We start from the raw sequence: 23644 nt of genomic DNA, 5'->3' as shown, positions 1-23644 counted from the left end.
CCTCTAGATTTCTGGCTTCCACCAGAGCTCTCCAGTCCAGTAATTCTGGCTTTTCTTCCAGGCTTTCCAAAAGTCTCCTAGAATCATCCAAGGCTTCTATGCAAAGATACTTTCCTCCCAAGACTAAAAAGAATAGCAAGTCCAGAGTTACAGGAGAATGATATCCTGAGAAAGAGTCAAAATTGCCTTCTGATTTCCAGGAGTAGTAAACCAATGAATACACATAAAGAAGAAAATCAAAATACGACTCTATGTCTTCTTCAGGGAATTAAACTTTGGTTTGGGGAGCCTGACTTTTCTACTCTGACTCTCAATCTCTTATCTGTTCTTCAGGGACTCAAAAATTCTTCCTGAAAATTAACCATCACTAGTTCTAGACATTTCAACAGACTCCAACACATTTTTAAAAATAAATGTTTATGTGTTTGGCATGTTATTTTCCCCTTATAGATTCCATGAAGGCAGAGTTGTATTACTTGAGAATCACACTGCAACAAATAGTACACTACTAATATGGTTTGGCTCTGTGTCCCTACCCAAATCTCACCTTAAATTGTAATAATCACCACGTGTCAAGGGCAGGACCAGGTGGTGGTAATGGATCAAGGGGACAGTTTCCTCCATGCTGTTCTTGTGATAATGAGTAAGTCTCATGAGATCTAATGGTTTTATAAGTGTCTGGTATTCCCCCTGCTGGCATGCATTCTCTCTCCTGCTGCCCTGTGAAGAGGTGCCTTCCACCATGATTCTAAGTTTTCTGAGCCTCCCCAGCCATGCAGAACTTGGAGTCAATTAAATCTCTTTTCTTTATAAATTACCCAGTCTCAAGTTTTTCTTCATAGCAGTGTGAGAAAGGACTAATACAGTAGACTAGTACCAGGAGTGGGGTGCTGCTACAAGGATACCTGAAAATGTGGAAGTGACTTTGGAACTGGGTAACAGGTAGAGGTTGGAACAGTTTGGAGGGCTCAGAAGAACACAGAAAAATGTGGGAAAGTTTGGAACTTCCTAGAGACTTGCTGAATGGTTTTGACCACAATGGTGATAGTGATATGGACAATGATGTTCAAGCTGAGGTGGTTGCAGATGAACTTGTCCTTGCTGTGCTTTGGCAAAGAGACTGGCAGCATTTTGTCCCTGCCCTAGAGATTTGTGGAACTTTGAACTTGAGAGAGGTGTTTATGGTATCTGGCAGAATAAATTTCTAAGCAGCAAAGTGTTCAAGAGGTGATTTGGAGCAGGGGATTGCTCTTAAAAGCATATAGTTTTTAAGCATTCACAAAGATATGATTTGGAATTGGAATTTATGTTTAAAAGGGAAGCAGTGAATAGAGGTTTAGAAAATGTGTAGCCTGACAATGCAACAGAAAAGAAAAACCCGGCTGGGCGTGGTGGCTCACGCCTGTAATCCCAGCACTTTGGGAGGCCAAAGTGGGCGGATCACGAGGTCAGGAGATCAAGACCATCCTGGCTAACACAGTGAAACCCCGTCTCTACTAAAAATACAAAAAAAAATTAGCCAGGCGAGATGGCGGGTGCCTGTAGTCCCAGCTACTCGGGAGGCTGAGGCAGGAGAATGGCGTGAACCCCCGGGGGGCGGAGCCTGCAGTGAGCCGAGGTTGCGCCACTGCACTCCAGCCTGGGCAACAGCGAGACTCTGCCTCAAAAAAAAAAAAAAAGAAAAGAAAAGAAAAGAAAAACCCATTTTCTGGGGAGAAATTCAAGCCAGCTGCAGAAATTTGCATAAGCAACAAGGAATCAAAAGCTAATCACCAAGACAATGGGGAAAATGCCTCCAGGGCATGGCAGAGATGTTGACAGCCCCTCCCATCACAAGCCCAGAGGCCTAAGAGGGAAAAATGGGTTTCCTGGGCTGGGTCCAGGGCCCCCCTGCTGTGTGCAGCCTTGGGACTTGGTGCTCTGCACCCAGCCACTCCAGCCATGGCTAAAAGGGGCCAAGGTACAACTCAGGCCATGGCTTCAGAGGGTACAAGCCGCAAGTTTTGGCAGCTTCCACATGGTGTTGGGCCTGCAGGTACACAGGATGAGAACTGAGGTTTGGGAACCTCCACCTAGACTTCAGATGATGTATGGAAATGCCTGGATATCCAGGCAGAAGTCTGCTGCAGGGGCAGGGCTCTCATGGAGAACCTCTGCTATGGAAGTGTGGAAGGGAAATGTGTGGCTGGAGCTCCCACTGAGTCCTCACTAGGGCACTGCCTAGTGGAGCTGTAAGAAGAGGGCCACCATCCTCCAGATCCCGGAATGGTAGATCCACTGACAGCTTGCACCATGCATCTGGAAAAGCCACAGACACTCAAGGCCAGCTGTGAAAGCAGCCAGGAGGTGGGGATGTACCCTGCAAAGCCACATGGGTGGAGCTGCCCAAGGCCATGGGAACCTACCTCTGACATCAGCGTGACCTGGATGTCAGACATGGAGTCAAAGGAGATAACTTTAGAAGTTTAAGGTTTAATGACTGCCCTATTGGATTTCAGAATTGCATGGAGCCTATATCCCTTTGTTTTAGCCAATTTCTCCCATTTGGAACAGGCATATTTATCCAATGCTTGTACCCCCCTTATATCTAGAAAGTAACTAACTTGCTTTTGATACAGGCTCATAGGTGGAAGGAACTTGCCTTGTCTCAGATGAGACTTTGGATTTGGAATTTTGAGTCTGGAATGGGTTGACTTTGGGGGACGGTTGGAAAGGCATGATTGTGTTTTGAAATGTGAGGACACAAGATTTGGGAAGGGCCACAGGCGGAATGATATGGTTTGGCTCTGTGTCCCCACCCAAATCTCACCTTGAATTGTAATAATCACATGTCAAGGGCAGGAGCACATGGAGGTGATTGGATCATGGGGGTGGTCCCCCATGCTGTTCTCACAATAATGTGTGAGTCTCATGAGATCTGATGGGTTTATAAGCATCTGCCATTTCCCCTGCTGGCATTCATTCTCTCTCCTGCAGCCCCGTGAAGAGGTGCCTTCTGCCATGATTGTAAGTTTCCTGAGGCCTCCCCAACCATGCAGAACTGTGAGTCACTTAAACCTCTTTTCTTTCTAAATTACCCAGTCTCAGGTATTTCTTCATAGCAGCATGAGAATGGACTAATACAACTACTTTTACACAGTAACAAATTTCAACGTCCAGTGGATCTATCCACAGAATACAGGACAACCACAGAAAGTCTCATCTTCAAATTTGGAACATTAACAGGAAACAATATGGTCTTATTATAATTAGTATATGTAATTAATAAATCCAGTAGAAACAAAGATGCTCTATAAATTATTTCCCTTTAAAGTCATTGTGAAACAAAAGCATAAATCCTGCTCACAAATACAGACACAAAACTATGAAAGATAAAAATATCCTGATACAAAGGAGGGGTTGCCAAGCTTTTCCTATAAAAGACCTGACAAGTAAATATTTTAGGCTTTGAGGGCTAACAAACAAAATGAAGGATATTATATAACTACTTATATAATGAGACAAAACATTCCATAATTCTTATCGATGCAATTCAAAATATTATAGAAGCAATAACAGAGTACAACTTTCTGTAAGACAGGTTGACTAAGGAGAAGAATGAAACTCTTTTTAGGGACAATATTTCACTTAGTTGGGATTCAAAGTTAGTGTTCCCTATCATCAAAATCAATCACAAATGTTCATACATTCTAATGTTTACCTTGAATACAATAAATTTCATGTTTGAAAATGTATTTTTTCAAAAGTACCAGTTAGGTGCCACTTTATACCGATAGTAATCACAAGTATATGATTTCAATTCAGCATAATCATTGTTTGGAAGGCATTTAAAGGATTTACTCTTCTCTTAGTATTTACCTTTTAGCATGCCATTATTTGCAGATTAATCATTCCAATTAAAGGTTAAATAAAAAGTGCCTCAACTGCACAGTTAAATGGAAATTTCCTTGGCATTTACATCGAGTTCTAAAAAGTGCTGCTGAAACTGTAGTTTGAACTCAGAAAACATACCTATTGCAAACTGGGTAGGAATGGAGACCTTACTTCTTTGTTTTAACTTACAACAGCATGGAAAGCTATATAAAATGACTTGATATTACTTGTGATTCAAATAGTGGTTGCCATTGAAATAACTTTACTGCAGTATTAGTTTTGATATAAGAACTGTTTTGTCTTGTAATTTTAGGTTGAATTCATTAAGAAATGCGATTGAGTCTGCATCACAAATTGATTTCTAAAGCCATTCAGCGTTCAATATTCAGATTGACAGCAGTTTCTCACATTCAGAAAAATTTCAATCTCACTTCTAAATTCAAAAGTTTGCAATAACACCTTACAACTATTAAGCTATCAAACTGCTGTACAGCAGGGCAAGTGAGAATATTCAGCTTCTATTTCTGACAAAAATTCCTAGAACTGACAATGGCTAAGTCCACAAGAGCAAATGTTGACACTACTGGTTCAGTATTACATGATAGATTCAAATATTCTCTGCAAAATACCTGCTAAGAAATAAGTAACTGTAGACTTTAAACATCTTACACTTTCACAGCTTTATTTGTCCACCTGAATTTTTTTCTATTCTATACAAATTTTTCCTACCATCAGTTATAATACATCTTAGCAGACTACACTTCATTCACGTTGCATGCCATTAGTGTTTTCTTAACTTTTTGAAATATTCTTATCTTTAGCTATTCTACACACACTATTCATTAAGATTATTTAACAACTTCAAACTCAGCCTTGACTTTTCAAATAAACAACTGAGCAGTATTGGTAACATCTGTCAACTCATCAAAAGCCAAGGAAAACCACTCAAAATCATTTGCCTTGTTTTTTAATTGATTATTGATGTCCTCAATTCTTTGAGCAACTCTTCTTGCCAAAAGACTAATAGTCTTAAGTTTACCTTCTCCAGATACAATTCTGCGTCTGTTGTAACCAAACACAATTTAATTACTTCACTATTGATAAATGACTTCCTTGCTTGGCTAACAAATAAGCCACTTGGAAGTTTACTCTGGGTGCAGCCTGATTTTTATTTTCTAATTTTGTGAAGAAATTCTACTGGAATAAGATATTCTTTTTTATGTTTTCTCATTTTTCTGACCATTACTATCCTGTGAGTTGGGAATACTGTGATGAATGCAGAGTCTGGTAATATCAGTGTATATTGTATTTAGCACAGCTATAGTATCACTGCATAATACAATGCCTTATCATAACTCAATAATCCATGCTTCAGCGTGCTTTAAAAGTATAACATTCCAAGTCTAGTTTTTTCATCTTTTCTTGTTTTGACATGATGTGTATGCATCGATAATAAAGTAAAATGTCACAGCACAGTGATATGCATGGCACTTAAAACAGTGATTACAGTTCAGAAACAGCAGTGCAAAAGCAATGAGAATGCCACATGGTTTCTGTCACAACCCCTCAACTTTGCCATTCCAGCACAAAAGCAGCCAGAGACAATTTGTAAACAACTAAGTGTGGTTGTGTTCCAATAAAACCTTATATGTGGACAATGAAATCTGAATTTCATTTAATTTCCACATGTCACAAAATAGTATTCTTCTTTTGATTTTTCTTCAACCTTATAAAAATGCAAAAATCATTCCTGATTCATGAGCCATTCAAGAACAAGTGGCAAGCTGGATTTGGCCCCTGGACTGCAGTGTGCCGACTCTTGCTTTCAACATCTATCTTAAGAATCTAGCAAGGGAAGCAAATTAAAACCAAAAGAAGCAGAAGGAACAATGTAATAAAGTTGAAGGAAGAAATCAATGAAATAGAAAACAGAAAAACAAGAGAAAATTTCAATGTAGCCAAAAGCAGGTTCTTCACAAATATCAATGAAATGAATAAACCTCTAGTAGGATTGACCAGGAAAGAGAGAAAAAAAAATACACATTACCAAAACAAAAAATGAAGGAGGGCTATCACTACAAACCTTGGAGCTACTGAAAGACAAAAGATGGTTTAATGAAATGGACAAATTCTATGATGGTCACATAGCAAAGCTTGACCAAGAAGAGATAGAGTAGTTAATCTGAATAGTCCTTTATCAATTAATGAAATTGAACACAGAAGAGGTAGAAATATTTCCAACTCTTTTTTTTTCTTTTTTTGCCAGAGTTCTTTTGGCTATCCAACTCATATTTTAAAACCAGTGTTAGCCTTACACCAAAATCAGACAAAGATCTTATCAGAAAATTACATATCAATATCCCTCACAAACATAGATACAAAAAATCTTTAAATTGTAGCTAATCAAATCCAGTAATGTGTAAAATGGATAATGTATTATGACCCAGTGACGTTTTTCCCAAGAATTCAAGATGGTTTATTTTAAAACCAATCAATACAATTTTAAGAGAATAAAAATGAAACATTATAAATCATCTCAATAGATACAGAAAATGTATTTGACAAAATTCAACATAATTCATAAGAACGCTTAGCAAACTAAGAATAAAAGACAATTTACTCAACCAAGTAATGGACATTTATGAAATACCTACAGCTAGCATATGTATTGTGAAAGACTAAATGCTCTCCAAGATCAAGAACAAGACAAGGATATTTGCTCTCACCCCTTCTATTCTACACTAGAACTGAGGTTCTAACCAGTGCAATAAAGCAATACAAAAATAAAAGGCATGCAGATTGGAAAAGAAGTAAAGCTGCTTTTATTTACAGAAAACATGATTGTCAGTGGAGAAAATCCTAGAGAATCTGCCAATGGCTCCAGAACTAATAAACGAGTTGTGTAATGTTGCAGCATACGAGGTCAGTATACAAAAATCAATCTTATTTCCACATACAAGAAATAACTGGAAACTAAAAAGAGTAAAATCATCCAAAAAATATTAAATATTCAGGAATAAATTTAACAAAATATGTGCAGGATCTGTAACCTGAGAACTATTAAAATCTAAGAGAATTAAAGATGACCTAAATTAATAGATATGTGTGTATGTGTTTATGAATAAAAACACTCAATATGCGTAAGATGTCAAATTATCTTGAAAGTGACCCATAGAGTCAATGGAATCCCAATCAAAATCCCAGCAGCCTTTTTTGGAAAAATTGACAAGCTGATCCTAAAACTTATATGGAAATGAAAGAACACAAAATAGACAAAAGTTCTGAAAAACAGTAAAGTAGGAGGACTTACTAACACAGATGTATTCAGGTGGGGTACTTCTAAGGGGTTGAGGGGAAAAATGCCTGTTGGGTATCGATGTCTACTACATGATTTTAAAATTTACTATAAAGTTACAGTAATCATGGCCGGGCACGGTGGCTCATGCCTATAATCCCAGCACTTTGGGAAGCCAAGGCAGGTGGATCACCTGAGGTTGAGAGTTCGAGACCAGCCTGACCAACATGAAGAAACCTCGTCCCCACTAAAAATACAAAATTAGCCGGGCGCGGTGGGGCATGCCTGTAATCCCAGCTACTCGGGAGGCTGAGGCAGGAGAACTGCTTTGACCTAGGAGGAGGAGGTTATGGTGAGCCGAGATCATGCCACTGCACTCCAGCCAAGGCAACAAGAGCGAAACTCCATCTCAAAAAAAAATAAATAAATAAAGTTACGGTAATCAAGACAGTGTGGAATTGACATAAAGGCAGACACAAAGATCAGTGAAAGAAACTAGAGAGTCAAGACACAGATTCATACATACAAAGCCAACTAATTTTCAACCGAAGTGCCAGAGCAATTCAACGAGGGAAGGACAATTTTTTCCAGCAACAGGGTCCTGAAACAAAGTGGCTATCCATATGCAAAACAAAAACTGAATCTCAACCCTTACTTCACATCACATACAAAAATTAACTCAAATGGATTACTGACCTAAATGTAAGAGCTAAAACTATAAAGCTTCCAGAAGACAATCTAACCCAAGGTATTTTTTTTTCCATCAGTTCCCCAAGCCCCAATTCCCATGGGGCAATTTGAAAAGCGCCATGTAACACCTGCAAAGGAAGTAGTCTGAATTACAGGAGAGGAGGCCTAAGCTTAGAGAACCCTGAATCTGTTAAGTTTTATGCTTCCCTACCCCTTGTTCCAAAGGGAGATACTGTATCTTCCAAGGCTGTAAGCAAACCTGACCTTTGCTCTGGAGAAAGACACTATCTCTTTCTACCCTCCAAGGCTGTTCAACTTGGTACCTCCCCTCATCCTGGGGAGCCCTTCTGCCTCCTCTATGCTGTCCTTTTTTTTATGTATCACGTCTTTCTCTTTCTTTTTTCACTCTCTTACCTTTATGGGGCACATTTTCTACAGATGGGAGAAAAAATTTTTGCAACTGTGCAAGTCTGTAAATACCTTTATTCTACCCTCATACTTCCATGAGAATTTGCCTGGCTACTGAATCTCAGTTTGGAAATAATTTTCCTTGAGAATTTTTATGGCATTTCCCTAATACATTTTAGGTTTCAATATTAGGTTAAGAACACTGAAGTCATTTAAATTCCTAATTCGTTACATATCACTTGTTTTTCCCCTTTCCTGGAAACTTCTCTTTGACGTGAATTTTCTAAAATTTTTGATGATATGCTTTGAAATGGGTCTATTTGGGGTTCTCTCAATGTAGAAATTAATGCCTTTCCATTTTAGGAAATATTCTGAATTATTTCATTAAAAGTTTCTTTTTTTTTTTTTTCTGTTGTGAAATGTCTTTTATCCAGGAATTAGACTTCCTCGGCTGGTCCTCTAATTTTCTTAGTTTTTCCCTCCTTTTTTCCATCTCTCTGTCCTTTTGCTCTACTTTCTTGGAGATGTTCTCAACTTTATATTATAATCCTTCTTTAGAACTTTTTCCTTTTTTATTGAGGTATATAACTTAGAGTGCACAAGTCTTAAGTGTGCAGCTCAATGACCTTTTACACTGTGCACATACACTGTGTACACCCAGGCAACACCCACTTCAAAATACAGAACACTTCCAACTCCCCAGAAGGATCCTTCATCCCTCCCAGTCAGTACTTTAATCACTATTCTGATACCACAGATGAATTTTGCCTGCTTTTTAAACATCAGCTTTATTGAGGTATAATTTTCATACAATTAAATCCACTAATTTTAAGTGTACAGTTGATGAGTTTTAAAAACTTTATAAACTGCATAACCACCACTACCACCACAACAAAGGTAAAGAACATTTCTATCACCCCAGAAAACTCCCTTTTGCCACTTTGCATTCGACCTCCAGCTCTCACCATGCACTCTCCTGTTCCCTTCTCCCTACACAGGCCCACCTCAGTTTACCGCACCTCATTTTACTACACTTCACAGACACCGTTTTTTACAATTTGAAGATTCGTGGCAACTGTGCATCCAGCAAGTCTACCGGTGCCATTTTTCTAACAGCATGTGCTCACTTTGTGTCTCTATGTCACATTTTGGTAATTCTCACAATATTCCAAACTTCTCCATTTTTATTATATCTTTTAATAGTGATCAGTGATGTTACTGTTGTAATTGTATTGGAGCACCACAAACCATGCCCTATAGCAAGGTGAATATAATTGATAAATACTGTGTTCTGACTGCTCTACCAATAGGCTGTTGCCCTGTCTCTCTTCTCCTCAGGCCTCCTTTTCCCCCGGAGACACAATACTGAAATTAGGCCAATGAAGAACCCTGCAATAGCCTCTAAGTGTTCAAGTGAAAGGGAATAGTTGCATGTCTCTCACTTGAAATCAAGAGCCAGAAATGACTAAGCTTAGCAAGCAAGGCATGTTGAAAGCTAAGATAGGCCAAAAGGTAGATCTCTTGTGCCAAAGAGCCAAGTTGTAAATGCAAAGAAAAAGTTCTTGAAAGAAATTAAAAGTGCTACTCCAGTGAACATATGAATGATGAGAAAGCAAAACAGCCTTATTGCTGATATGGAAAAAGTGTGAGTGGTCTGGACAGAAGATCAAACCAGCCACGATATTCCCTTAAGTCAAAGCCTAATCCAGAACAAGACCCTAATTGTCTTCAATTCTATGAAGGCTGAAAGAGGTGAGGATGCTACAGAAGTATGAAGCAAGTAGAGACTGGTTTATGAGGTTTAAGGAAAGAAGCCTTTTCCATAACACAAAAGTGCAAGGTGAAGCAGCAAGTGCTAATGCAGAAGCTGCAGCAAGTGCTAATGTAGAAGCTGCAGCAAGTTGTCTAGAACTAGCTAAGGTCACAGATGAAGGTGGCTACACTAAACAACAGATTTTCAATGCAGACAAAACAGCCTTCTACTGGAAAAATATTTCATCTAAGACTTTCCTAGCTAGAGAGGAGAAGTGAATGACTGGGTTCAAAGCCTTAAAGGACAGGCTAGCTCTCTTGTCAGGGGCTGATTTAGCTGACGACTTGAAGTTAAAGCCAATGTTCATTTACTAATATGAAGATCCTAGGGCCCTTAAGAGTTATGCTAAATCTACTCTGCCTGTGCTCTGTAAATGGAATAGCAAAGTCTAGATGAGAGCACATCTGTTTACAGTATGGCTTATTGAATATTTTAAGCCCAACTTTGAGAGCTATGGCACAGAAGAAAAGATTCCTTTAAAAATACTGCTGCTCACTGACAACGCACCTGGTCACCAAAGAGCTCTGATGTAGATGTACAAAGAGATAAATGCTGTTTTCATGCCTGCTTATCCATTCTGCAGCCCATGGATAAGGGAGTTATTTCAACTTTCAAGTCTTATTATTTAAGAAATACATTTTGTAAGGCTATAGGTGCCACAGATAGTGAATTCCTTTGATGAAACTGGGCAAAGTAAATTGAACACTTTCTGGAACAGAGTCACCCTTCTAGATGCCAATAAGAACACTTGTGATTCAAGGAAGGATGTCAAAACATTAACACTAACAGGAGTGTTACAGAAATTGATTCCAATCCTCATGGATGACTCTGAGGGTTTCAAGACTTTATTGGAGGAAGTCACTGCAGATGTGGCAGAAATAGCAAGAAACTAGAATTAGAAGTGGAGCTTGCAGATGTAACTCAATTGCTGCAATCTCATGATAAAACATAAACGGGGTAGGGCGCAGTGGCTCACAACTGTAATCTCAACACTTCGGGAGGCCAAGGCAAGAGGATCACTTAAGACCAGGAGTTCAAGACCAGCCTGGGCAACACAGCAAGACCCCATCTCTACAAAAAAATAAAAAATAAAAAACTTGAACAGATGAGTTGTTCCTTAAGCATGAGCAAAGAAAGTGGCTTCTTGAGCTGGAATCTACTCCTGGTGAAGATGCTCGTGAACACTGTTGAAATAACAATAAAGGATTTAGATTACTACATAATCCTAGTTGATGAAGCAGCAGCAGGGTTTGGAAAGGATTGACTCCAATTGTGAAAGAACTGCTACTGTGGGTAAAATGCTATCAAACAGTATAATCGCATGCTATGGAGAAATTTTTCACGAAAGGAAGAGTCAATACATCCACCAAACTTTGCTGCTGTCTTATTTTAAGAATTGCCCTGGGCCAGGCACATTGGGTCATGCCAGTAATCCCAACACTTTGGGAGGCCGAGGCAGGAGTATCACTTGAGGCTAGAAGTTCAAGACCAGCCTGGGCAACATAGCAAGACGCCAATTCTAAAAAAAAAAAAAAAAAAAAAAATTTAATTAGTCACATGGGCACTGAGAACGCGGGTCCACACATGTGATCATCCGTGCATCTAGCCTTTGCCCACGCAGGTTGTTCAGTCATGGCCTCAGGTAATGCGTGCATGGGAAAGCCGGGCCCTAACTTCAAGGCCACAGCCATGGTGAATGGCGCCTTCAAAGAGATGAAGCTGTCAGACTGCAAAGGGAAGTACGTGGTCCTCTTTTTCTACCCTCTGGACTTCACTTTTGTGTGCCCCATGGAAATCATCGTGTTCAGCAGCCATGCCGAGGACTTCCGCAAGCTGGGCTGTGAAGTGCTGGGCATCTTGGTGGACTCTCAGTTCACCCACCTGGCTTGGATTAACATCCCCCGGAAGGAGGGAGGCTTGGGCCCCCTGAACATCCCCCTGCTTGCTAACGTGACAAGACGCTTGTCTGAGGATTACGGTGTGCTGAAAACAGATGAGTGCATTGCCTACTGCGGCTTCTTTATCATTGATGGCAAGGGTGTCCTTCGCCAGATCACTGTTAATGATTTGCCTGTGGGACGCTCATTGGATGAGGCTCTGCAACTGGTCCAGACCATCCAGTACACGGATGAGCACAGGGAAGTTTGTCCTGCTGGCTGGAAGCTTGGCAGTGACACAATTAAGCCCAACGTGGATGACAGCAAGGAATATTTCTCCAAACAAAATTAGGCTGGCCAATGGATAGTGAGCTTGTGCCCCTACCTAGGTGCCTGTGCTGGGTGCCCACCTGTGCCCCTACCTAGGTGCCCTGTGCTAACCCAGGAAAGGCCAGACTTGCCCCTCCAAACACCACAGTCTGGGACCCTGGAGGGCTAAGCCAAGGCCTTCTCATGCCTCCACCTGGGAGCTGAATAGTGACGCCCACTCCTGAGCCCGCCCAGCCACACATAGGCCTAGAGGTGACCAATAAAGTACTAGGGACAAGAAAAAAAAAAGTAGTCACATGTGGTCCTAGCTACTCAAGAGGCAGGGGCGGGATGATCGCTTGAGTCCAAGAGTTTGAGGCTGCAGTAAGTTATGATAGCACCACCACGCTCCAGCCCTCCAGCCTGGGCGACAGAGTGAGACCCTGCCTCTAAAAAAAAAAATAAAAAGAAAGAAAGAGGAGGAGGAAGGAAGAAGGATGAGGAGGAGTAGGAAGAGAGGAAAAAGAGAAGAAGAAGAAGGAGGAAGAAGAAATTGCCACAGCCACCCCAACCTTCAGCAACCACTACCCTGATCTGTCAGCAGCCATCAAGATAAGACCCCCCACCAGTAAAAAGATTAAGACTTGCTGAGGCTCAGATAATTGTTAGCATTTTTTAGCAATACAGTCTTTTTTAACAACAGATGATGGCAAGGCTGCAGCGAAAAGGGAATACTTATACCCTGTTGGTATGGAAAGCAGTTTATAGAGATTTCTCAAAGAACTTAAAATAGAACTACCATTTGACCCAGCAGTCCCATTACTGGGTATATACCCAAAAGAAAACCAATCATTCTACCAAAAAGACACATGCACTCATATGTTCACTGCAGCACTATTCACAATAGCAAAGCCATGGAATCAATCTCGGTATCCATCAACAGTGGACTGGATAAAGAAAACGTGGTACATATATACCATGGAATACTGCATGGTCTTCAAAAAGAACAAAATCATGCCCTTTGCAGCAACATGGATGTAGCTGGAGGCCATTATCCTTAGCAAATTAATGCAGGAACAGAAAACCAAGTACTGCATATTCTTACATATAAGTGGGAGCTAAACACTGGATACTCCTAGACATAAAGATGGCAGCAACAGACACTGGAAACTAATAGAGGTGGGAGGGAGGCAGGCAAGGGTTGGAAAACTATCTTTTGGCTACTACACTCACTCTCTGGGTGATGGGATCATTTATATCCCAAACCTCAGCATCATGCAATATACCCATGTAACAAACCTGCAGATGTACCCCCTAAATCTAAAATAAAAGTTAAAAAATTTTAAAGTCTTTTTAAATTGAGGCATGTACATTTTTTAGATGTAATGCTATTGCACACTTAATAAACTATAGTATAGTGTAAATGTAACTTTTATATGCACTGGGAAACCAGAAAACTTGTGTGACTAGCTTTATCGCAATATTTGCCTTACCAAAATGGTCTGAAACAAAGCCCACAGTATCTCTGAAGTATGCCTGCAGTTTTGTCAGTTCTAGAATGCAAAATAAATAAACTCATAGAGTATATACTCTGATTTCCTTCATTTAGAATAATGCTTTTGAGATTCAACTATGCCCTTACATGTATCATTAATTACTTTTTATTGCTGAGTAGTATCCCATTATATAGACATACTAAAATTTGTTTATTCACTCATCAGTTCTCCATAGGGCACTTCACAGAAACAAATCACAAAAGTACAGGACATATCATTTACCCAGGCTTTACTTTATTTCCACTGAGTTTACATCTAAAATTACAAGATACAAAGAAAGCAATCTACTATGAGGGACAATTAATACAACATAGAGCAAAATTAAGGCCTTTTTCTAAAGTGCTTGATAATCTATTAGATAGCTACTGTAAAATAAGTACATTTAAAGACACAGGGACAAGAAATTTTAAAATAAATAAGCTTATTTGAAAAATAATCAAAAAGAACTTCTGGCATTAAAATATATAGTCACTGAAATAAAAAAATACTCCGTGGACTGAGGAAGCAAGAGATTAGACACAGATGAAAGGAGAATCAGTAAACCAGAAGACAGAGCTGTAGAAACTGACCACAATGCAGCATATACAGAAAGAATAAGTAAATAAGATTAAGAAATGCAGCAGAGTAGAAAGAGAAGATCCATCATATATGTCTATTATGAATTCCAGGAGAAAAAAGAAAGGGAAAATTCAAAAACACAATGGCTGAGAATTTTCCAAAACTAGCAGAAGACAATAATTTTCAGTTTCAAAGCAAATCAAAGTTCACACCTAGAGACAAGGTAGTAAGACTGAAGAACATTTAAAATGGAAAAAAATGACAAATTATATACAAAGGAAAGAAATTATATTGGCAGCTAACTTCAAGAGGAACAGTGGGAGCCTGGAGACAGTGAAATAATATCTTCCAAGGGGTAAGTGTGTCGGGGGTTGGCAACCTAGAATTGTATACCAAACCATACAAGTTTATGTTTGATAAAGGCCACATAAAAATTTCAGACAGAAAAACCTGGATATGACATTCTCAGTAAACTATCGCAAGGACAAAAAAACCAAACACCGCATGTTCTCACTCATAGGTGGGAATTGAACAATGAGAACTCATGGACACAGGAAGGGGAACATCACATTCCGGGTACTGTTGCGGGGTGGGGGGTGGGGGAGGCGGGGACAGCATTAGGAGATATACCTAATGCTAAATGACGAGCTAATGGGTGCAGGAAATCAACATGGCACATGGATACATATGTAACAAACCTGCACATTGTGCACATGTACCCTAAAACCTAAAGTATAATTAAAAAAAAAAAAGAAAAGAAAAACCTGGATATGAATCTAGGCACCATAAATTTTTAGTTGTGACTTCAGGCAAATCATGTAATTTCCATAGGCCTCGATTACCTCACATGCAACACTGAATCAATGCCTCGATTACCTCACATGCAACACTGAATCAATGCCTCGATTACCTCACATACAACACTGAATCAATGCCTCGATTACCTCACATGCAACACTGAATCAATGCCTCGATTACCTCACATACAACACTGAATCAATGCCTCGATTACCTCACATGCAACACTGAATCAATGCCTCGATTACCTCACATGCAACACTGAATCAATGCCTCGATTACCTCACATACAACACTGAATCAATGCCTCGATTACCTCACATACAACACTGAATCAATGCCTCGATTACCTCACATACAACACTGAATCAATGTAAGGAATATTTTTACTCTAAACTCAACGTCAATACAGATAATTGAAGCAGTTAATTTTTCCTCAAAAAAAAAAGAAACCAACTGATTCAATTTTCATCATAAATTTCTAGAAGCTATACTATAATTACTTTTAGTCAATGTTGAAACATACAGTTTTTTAAATCTCCTTTAATAGAAATTAGAAGAATTTCTAGTTCTTTTTAAAATATCAGGTTAAATCTAAAGACAAAATATTTTAGCAATGTCTAATATTTGACAATGTCTCTTATTTTGAGTTTATTATGTATTCAAAAATAAATTAAGCATCTTCTTACAGTATTTACTGCTGAACTCACCCAGCAATGCTGCCCTATACAGAATGCTCCAGATAATACCTTCAAGGAGAGTTCTAGGCTCAGACTGACAAGAGCTCAGTCCAAGTCCATGCTCAGATCAAGAAGGAATACTGCTTTATCTGGTCCCAGATAATTATTTTCGTAACTGTTTCATGACTCAGATCTAAACGTAACACATAAAGCCATCTTTTCAGCTACATCTCCAACCTTTCTGTTCTCTCCTTTAAATCTACCATCACCCACAACACACACACACACACACACACACACACACACACACAAACTTTCTCTCCCAACATACTTGAATTTTTTATCTCATGCCAAGATTAAGACATATAATTGAAAAAATGAAAAGCTAGCTTGTATCCAGAACCCAATCCCACCAGGGATGTCACTTATAATTCCTTTTACAAATGAAATCATAATATTTATCATTCTTTTGTCTCCACAGTAATGGTTTTTAAAGAGGAAATAAAACATTTTTTAAACTAATTTTATGTGAATGATGTCAATCTAATTCAGTAATACTTAAAATACATATAAGGCTAAGAAAATAATTTCTGCTTTAAACTATTTTTATTCTGACACTTCCATATTTTTCTCATATTGTTCCTTTTCCTCCTAAAAGTTGTAAATTCCTGAAAGTAGATGCCTATTTCAGAAACACCTAAGTAACCTGAACTATAGCAATGTGAACTAAATAACGCTAATTAGAACAGTGGTAAGCAAAACAACAAATCAAGTTTTATTTTCAATATTTTGTACCACAATGATTCAGTATTTTGTACCACAAATGAAAAACCATTTATCAATATGACTAGGCTTTACATGTTTAATGAAAAAGAAAATGTTTCTCCAAATCACCGAAGTCCAGTTTATGTCATACAATGGCTGCTATAAATAAAAGCAATTAAGGAAACACATAACCATGACTTCTCAAATTAATGCATCCTGAAGTATGTTTCAAGCACAATAAATGAACCTACTATGTGAGTGCTAATCAACAAAACAGTTAATTTTGAAAACCACAATGCCTCCCATCTCTTTATTTTGGGTAATAGTCTCAAGGACTACAGTTTGCCATGAATAATAAAGAAAACAACCACAAACCCAGACATTACAAAAGAATGTATGTAGTAATGAAGGCTTTTCATTTATTTTTTACATGTATAGAAATAGCTTCTCAAATATTTTAGAAACAAAAAAAAACTGTTCATAAACATAAAAGAATCTAGATATTAATATAGGGTTCTAAGAGCTTAAACGTTTCTCAAAAGTAACCATCACAGTAATTTCTGCTCATGTTCTAAATTCTACCGGCAGCTTTAAAATATTACAAAGGACAGAAAATGTGGATCATCTGTTACTGTGTCTCAAGATGACAGCTTAAACTATAAACTTGGCCAGGCATGGTGGCTCACGCCTGTAATCCCAGCACTTTGGGAGGCCTAGACAGGCGGATCTCCTGAGGTCAGGAGTTCAAGACCAGCCTGGCCAACATGGCAAAACCCCGTCTCTACTAAAAAAGTACAAAAATTAGCTGGGCGTGGTGGCGAGTGCCTGTGGTCCCAGCTACTCAGGAGACTGAGGCGGGAGAAGCTTGAACCCAGGAGGCGGAGGTTGCAGTGAGCCGAGATGGCGCCACTGCACTCCAACCTGGGCAACAAGAGTGAGACTCTGTCTCAAAAAAAAAAAAAAAACAAAAAAAAAACCTATAAACTTTATCTTAAGTGCGTAAATACCCTTTTTAGCACAAAAATAATAGTAGCGATGTTTATTGAATACTAACTCCCCACCAAGTAATACGATAAAAATGTTTTTCTAGGCATTATCTCATCTAATCCTTATAACACTACAAAACAATAACAGTTACCCACCATTTAACAGAGGAGGTGACTGAGGCTTTAAAGAATTTAAATAATTTGCCCACAGAGCCTGGATTTGAACCCAGATGTGTCTAACTCAGCGCCTGTCCTCCTAGCTTATTACAATTTACTGCCTCAAATTCCTTTAAAGTTACACAGCTAATCTAAAAATAAATATAAAAGGCTTATTAACAGAAATAAAGGTATTTTGTTGCGGTTGCCTATATAATTAAATACTACTTGCTTTTTAATTTCATAGTGCTTTGAACAGCCTAAAATCTTTCAAAACCATCTGCTTCATATTACTTTATTTTATGAAGTATGTATATATGTATGTATGTATTTACTTATTTTTGAGGCAAGGTCTCACTCTGTCGCCCAGCCTGGAGTGCAATGGTGCAATCTCAGCTCACTGCAACCTCGACCTCTCAGCCTCAACCAATCCTCCCACCTCAGCCTCCTGAGTAGCTGGGACCATGGGTGTGCACAGCCACGCCTGGCTAATTTTTGTATTTTTTGCAGAGATGAGGTCTCGCCATGTTGCCCAGGCAACTTGTCTCAAACTCCTGGACTCAAGCGTTCTGCCCCTCTCAGCCTCCCAAAGTGCTGGGATAACAAGCAAGAGCCACCACACCCAGACTCAAGTAGTCTTTGAACAAGTAATTTTATTATCATGTTTACTTACTCATCCATTCATCATCCAATCTAAACTAATTAGTAAGCATCTACCACATTAAGCAAATAACCTATATACATATAAGAAACAGTGTAAGGCCACGTGGAGTTTACTAACATAAAATTCTTGACTTCAAATAATATCTAATAATGCAGAGAAAATACGAGTATAAAAGTATCAGGAATTATGTGTTAAATACCAATCATCCATACTCTCACATAAGTAGGTCAGAAAAAAAAAAACAGTCACTACTGATTCTCTCATTCATTTCTCTTCCTACTGCCAAATCACCAGGAAAAATGGAAAGAGGAAAACATCAGAAAGAAAAGAATACTGACATATAAAGACACTTATAGAGACAGGAATAAACGAGAATGAAGGAACAAGTTATTGAAATACAGCGAATGAAGTTATATTGTTTGTCCCTCAAACACATAAAAGCTAAGAAAATAAGAAATAAAATACATTGTTTTTTGGAGACGATTTCCTTAAAAAACACAAGAGTGAGTATACCAAAACTAGTCTGAGCATTGATTGAAATGTACATCCTTTGAGAGAGGGGCCAGATCTTATTCATGTATCATGTATCATTCGGTGCACTGTTTGACATAAAGACACACAATAATGTTTCTTGAACTGAAACGCAAGGCATGTGTTTGATAAATGTCCATAACATAACCATTCTAAAGAGTTCTATAATACCCTGGGAAGTAAATACAATTGGGGGGTCAGCAACTAAGCATTAAATTCTTTACAAAATGCAAAACAATACTTAGATATGATTAAAAACCATAAAAAGTGTTTAATAAAAACAGCTTCATAGCAAAATATTAAAAAGAATAAGATTTAAAATCAAAGCTCACTTTTTAATAGGCTGCCTAATAGGAGCTTTTACAATTACTAATGGACAGAACAAAGTTACAAAAGGACTTAAAAGGTCATTTACTCCTTTGCCATTCGTTCAGTTAGGACCACAATCAAACCATACCCCAGCAAAAGAAACATATCTAAAGACATCCAGTGAAGATTAAACAACCTTGAAAAACTACCCCATTTTTTTTAAACGACTCTCACAATCTATGCCTTGAATTTATCTGGCAAATGCCTATATCTCACTTTTATCAGGTATTCTAGGGCACAATTTCCCTGGGACTAGCATATGTAAGTATAGTTATCACTGAGGAGAAAAATGTTTAATGTTGAGCCTGGTGTGGGCACGTGCCTGAAATCCCAGCCATTGGGGAGGCTGGGACAGGAAGGCTGCTTGAGCCCAGGAGTTCAAGGCTGCTGTGAGCTATGACTGCACCATTGCATTCCAGCCTAGGTGACAGAGTCAGACCGTGTCTCCAAAAAAAAAAAATAAAATGAAATACTCTTGAGCACATTAAAATATAAACATATTTTCATTTACAGATGCTCAAATATCAGTGAAATCACAAATCAGTCCAGACATGAAATACTGTCAGAATTGAAGAATTTTAGAGCCATTAGGCTCTCATATTATCTAGTGGAACTTTCTGTTTCTTTGAAGATGAAAACAAGGCAAAAGCACATTGGTATTAATGCCCTATACAATAACATTTTATAGCATTAAACGAAGCTTCATCTTAAAAAAAACTGATTAGTCCTCAGACTCTAATCATCACTTTGTAATATAACTAATACCTGATCCACCTGCTTAATATGTTCAAGTCAAGTCACAGAATAGGGCCTTTCTATCAGACAGAACTGGCAGTCCTGCCACACAGTAAGGAAGCAAAAGAAATGCTGTCAGTTGTTGAGCACTTTAGGGTTTACCTCCACTAAACTGTTTCAACTTCCCAAAATCAAAAAAAACAGTATTAACACCTCATATGAAATAAGGGTACAGATTTGGAGACCTGCCTATGATCATACAGAAAATAAGTTGTAGACACAAAATTAGACAACTTACTTTCTTTCCTTATTTTCCCCTCCTTTGTTTGTTATGCTCTCTCCCATTTCTTCTTCCTCTCTGCCTCCTAACCAGGGTCTCATTTGTAGGCTCCTTCTGCAAACACATACACACAACTCTTTTTTTTTTTTTTTCTGACAGGGAGTCTCGCTCTGTCACCAGGCTGGAGTGCAGTGGCATGATCTTGGCTAACTGCAACCTCTGCCTCCTGGGTTCAAGCTATTCTCCTGCCTCAGCCTCCTGATCCTGAGTAGCTGGGACTATAGGTGTGAACCACCATGCCCAGCTAATTTTTGTATTTTAAGTACAAACGAGGTTTCACCATGTTGGCCAGGATGGTCTCGATCTCTTGATCTCCTGATCTGCCCACCTCAGCCTTCCAAAGTGCTGGGATTACAGGCGCGAGCCACTGTGCCCAGCCTACACACATCTCTTAAATGAGAGTTCCATATCCAAACCTCTTCCTTTTTCTTTTCTACTCATTACTCCAATGTGAGCTGGTCCATTCTCCCTTGTAGCTTTAACTACTTATCTATATGCAAACTTCTAACTCCAGCCTGCTCTCTCTCTGAACTCCAGACTCAAATGCATCTTCACCTGAATATCCCACAGGAACCTCAAACAAATGCTCAAAACTGAACTAATATCTTTATATTTCACCCCAATAAAAACCAGCTCCTCATCTCAATCAATGGGTTCACTATTACCTCAGTCATGCTAGCCAGAAACTGAGGAATCAATTAGCTAAGAGTTCCAAATCTAACTCCCAACATCCAAACTCTTACCAAGTCATATCAATTTTATCTCTTAAATATTCCTTGAATTCATGTCTTTCTGTAACTCCAACTGCTTAATTCAGACTCTCTTCATTTCTCTACTGGACTTTGTTTTTTTTCTATTATACAACTGGCTTTTCTACTGCCTCTAATCTTTCCCCTCCCAGGTCTATTCTCTACACTGGAGCTGGAGTTATCTTTCTAAAATACAAAGCTGATGACACCACCACTCTAGCTAAAATTCTTCAGTGACTGCCCCATGTCAAGAAAAATTCTTTTTTTTTTTTTTTTTTTTTAGACGGAGTCTCGCTCTGTCGCCCAGGCTGCAGTGCAGTGGCGCAATCTCGGCTCACTGCAAGCTCCACCTCCCGGGTTCATGCCATTCTCCTGCCTCAGCCTCCCAAGTAACTGGGATTACAGGCGCCTGCCACCAAGCCCGGCTAATTTTTTGTATTTTTAGTAGAGACGGGGTTTCACTGTGGTCTCGATCTTCTGACCTCGTGATCCGCCCGCCTCGGCCTCCTAAAGTGCTGGGATTACAAGCGTGAGCCACCGCGCCCGGCCGAAAAATTCTAAACTCTGAATATGGTGCTAAGTACTTTAAGATCTGGCCTCACCCACTAATTGCAAGTATTCTGGGATCCAGTCATTCAGAACTACCTAGCGTTTCCCAAATACAAAATACTCATTCTTCAATCTATCCTTTGCTCATTTTGTGCCATCCATTTGTCCTAGAATGACTTTCCTCATCATCACTCCAGTGGAAAGCTTATTCAACTATTTTAACACAAGTTAAAAGTCAAATCATACTGAAGGCCTCCCCGACTTCCTTAGAGTCAGGATCTTTCTACTAATTGACAGAGACTGGTCAGTGCTTGAGATCAGGACCAGACCCACCTGGGCTGAAACCCCAGGTTCACACTTTACCAACTATGATTTTGTGCAAGGCCTCTAAAGCCTGTTTCCTCATCTCTAAAAATCAGTAACTACTACTTCAACTGTTTTGAGGATTAAGTAAGGAGCTGCATGCAAAATACTCCTCACAGCACCTGACATATTCAATAAATGTTACTGTTATGTGATTATTTCCTCTGGGCTCCTATAGCAACTTGCACATATCTCTACCACACTATTGTGATGACAAGACTGCCCATGCAGGATAGACCATCTTTTTTCATCTCTTTATTCTCACCACCCGGCATAATGCCTGGCACACAGGTTCTTAACACATTTTGAATGAATAAATAAAATACTTCAAACCTTATATTGTATCACATAAGGCCTCAATTTTGTTTTCTACCTGTCTTACTAAACCTACTTTCCATCTCCTTGTACAAAATTGCAACCTCAAGTAAAATTTACACAGGTCAACTTCATTTTAATTAAGAGAAAGTTTTATAGGATTTGTGGTCTTTTTGTTTGTTTTTAAACACACACACACACACACACAAACTCACAATAATATCAACAATTCTCCAACTTACTCCATAAAGCAGTAAATTTCTAGGATGGCTATCTACCTATTGAAAAATTTTAAAGGGTCGTCAAGGAAGGTTTCGTAAATCTGTGTCAGCTTCCTTTACCACCAAGTCTTGAGTTAACTCTAAGGACTCAAGTGTACTCCTGAACATAACAAATATATAAATAATTAACTAAATAATTAAAACATGGTATTTTTCCCTCCGAAAACATGTTGAGAAATTCTGAATAACACTGAAATAATCAAATAATTATTGCTGCCTACTGCTAAAAAAGTCTGTTTTTAAAAGTTACTCGTAATTTAAAATTGAACTAATCAAAATATGTGTAGGCAGTGTTCAGGCTGGCAAGGGGTGGGGGTGGGGTGGAGCACTCATTTCACAACCTTGAACCTCAAGAAATAAAATGCAAAAATGCAAAAAGTTAAAAATGCCAGATACCACCATATAATCGCAATGACATCTTTTTATCTATTTCCACACTTAACCTTTAAACATTACTCTCCTTTGAGTAATTACCAATTGATGGGTTTAATATGCAAACACCTCTGAGCTACTTTAAAACAAACATGACTAACCCAGAAATAAACGTATCCAGGAAAGGAGAAAAACCTGTTAAAACACAGTTTCTCAGGTCTCACATCCAATGTGTGACATACATACGGTTCTGCACCGAGAGGCAGCAACCTGCGAGGGTCAGAGGCGCCGAAGACCCGAGGCCCTGCAGCTTGGGCGGCTGCTCATCCCTGAGACTGTGCAGGGCGGTGGCCCAGCCGGGGTGGGGCTGAGCGCTGCAGCTGGGGCGGGCCCAGCGACAGGGCGGGAAGCCTGAGGCTCACCTCCACTTCCCTTTCCCAACGCACAGAGCCCAGGTCCGCGACCACCCAACAGCCCCCTCAAGACAAAGAGAGATTTTTTTTTCTGTCCCGGTCCGCTCAAAGTTTATCGGTCTTTCCCGGCGGTCGGGGCCGACGGGCTTTGTAGTTCGCCAGTCCCAGCTACCCCACCAAGGCCGCGAGCCCGAGGAGC

At 39.2% G+C, this 23644-nt stretch overlaps 2 protein-coding genes and 1 long non-coding RNA gene across 7 annotated transcripts in view; 2 read left to right on the top strand and 1 right to left on the bottom strand.

The window, feature by feature from the left end:
• The window catches only part of LOC131383286 (uncharacterized), a 102623-nt gene that overhangs the window by 40849 nt on the left and 38130 nt on the right, over positions 1-23644 (top strand). The gene's annotated exons all lie outside the window — the stretch shown is intronic.
• Positions 1-23644, bottom strand: part of KATNAL1 (katanin catalytic subunit A1 like 1) — a 111543-nt gene that overhangs the window by 87480 nt on the left and 419 nt on the right. Inside the window, exon 1 of one of the 5 annotated variants that reach the window (XM_058437718.1) lies at positions 23455-23612. The exons of 1 other annotated variant lie outside the window; for it this stretch is intronic. The gene's annotated coding sequence lies outside the window, so the exon portion shown is untranslated. Of the gene's footprint in view, positions 1-23274; positions 23422-23454; positions 23613-23644 lie in introns of those variants that run through there. 3 more of the 5 variants (XM_032150548.2, XM_058437719.1, XM_032150550.2) reach the window with 3 other exon arrangements.
• On the top strand, positions 11702-13973 carry LOC116467111 (peroxiredoxin-2-like). The gene has a single exon (XM_058437720.1). It carries the CDS (start codon positions 11712-11714, stop codon positions 12306-12308), a length of 597 nt encoding a protein of 198 aa, XP_058293703.1. The 5' UTR covers positions 11702-11711; the 3' UTR covers positions 12309-13973.

Source organism: Hylobates moloch, unplaced genomic scaffold (assembly GCF_009828535.3).
Source record: "Hylobates moloch isolate HMO894 unplaced genomic scaffold, HMol_V3 SCAFFOLD_4, whole genome shotgun sequence".
Lineage (NCBI taxonomy): Eukaryota > Metazoa > Chordata > Mammalia > Primates > Hylobatidae > Hylobates > Hylobates moloch.
The sequence above is the reverse complement of the archived record's forward strand: the minus strand, read 5'-3'. Positions and strand labels throughout refer to the sequence as shown.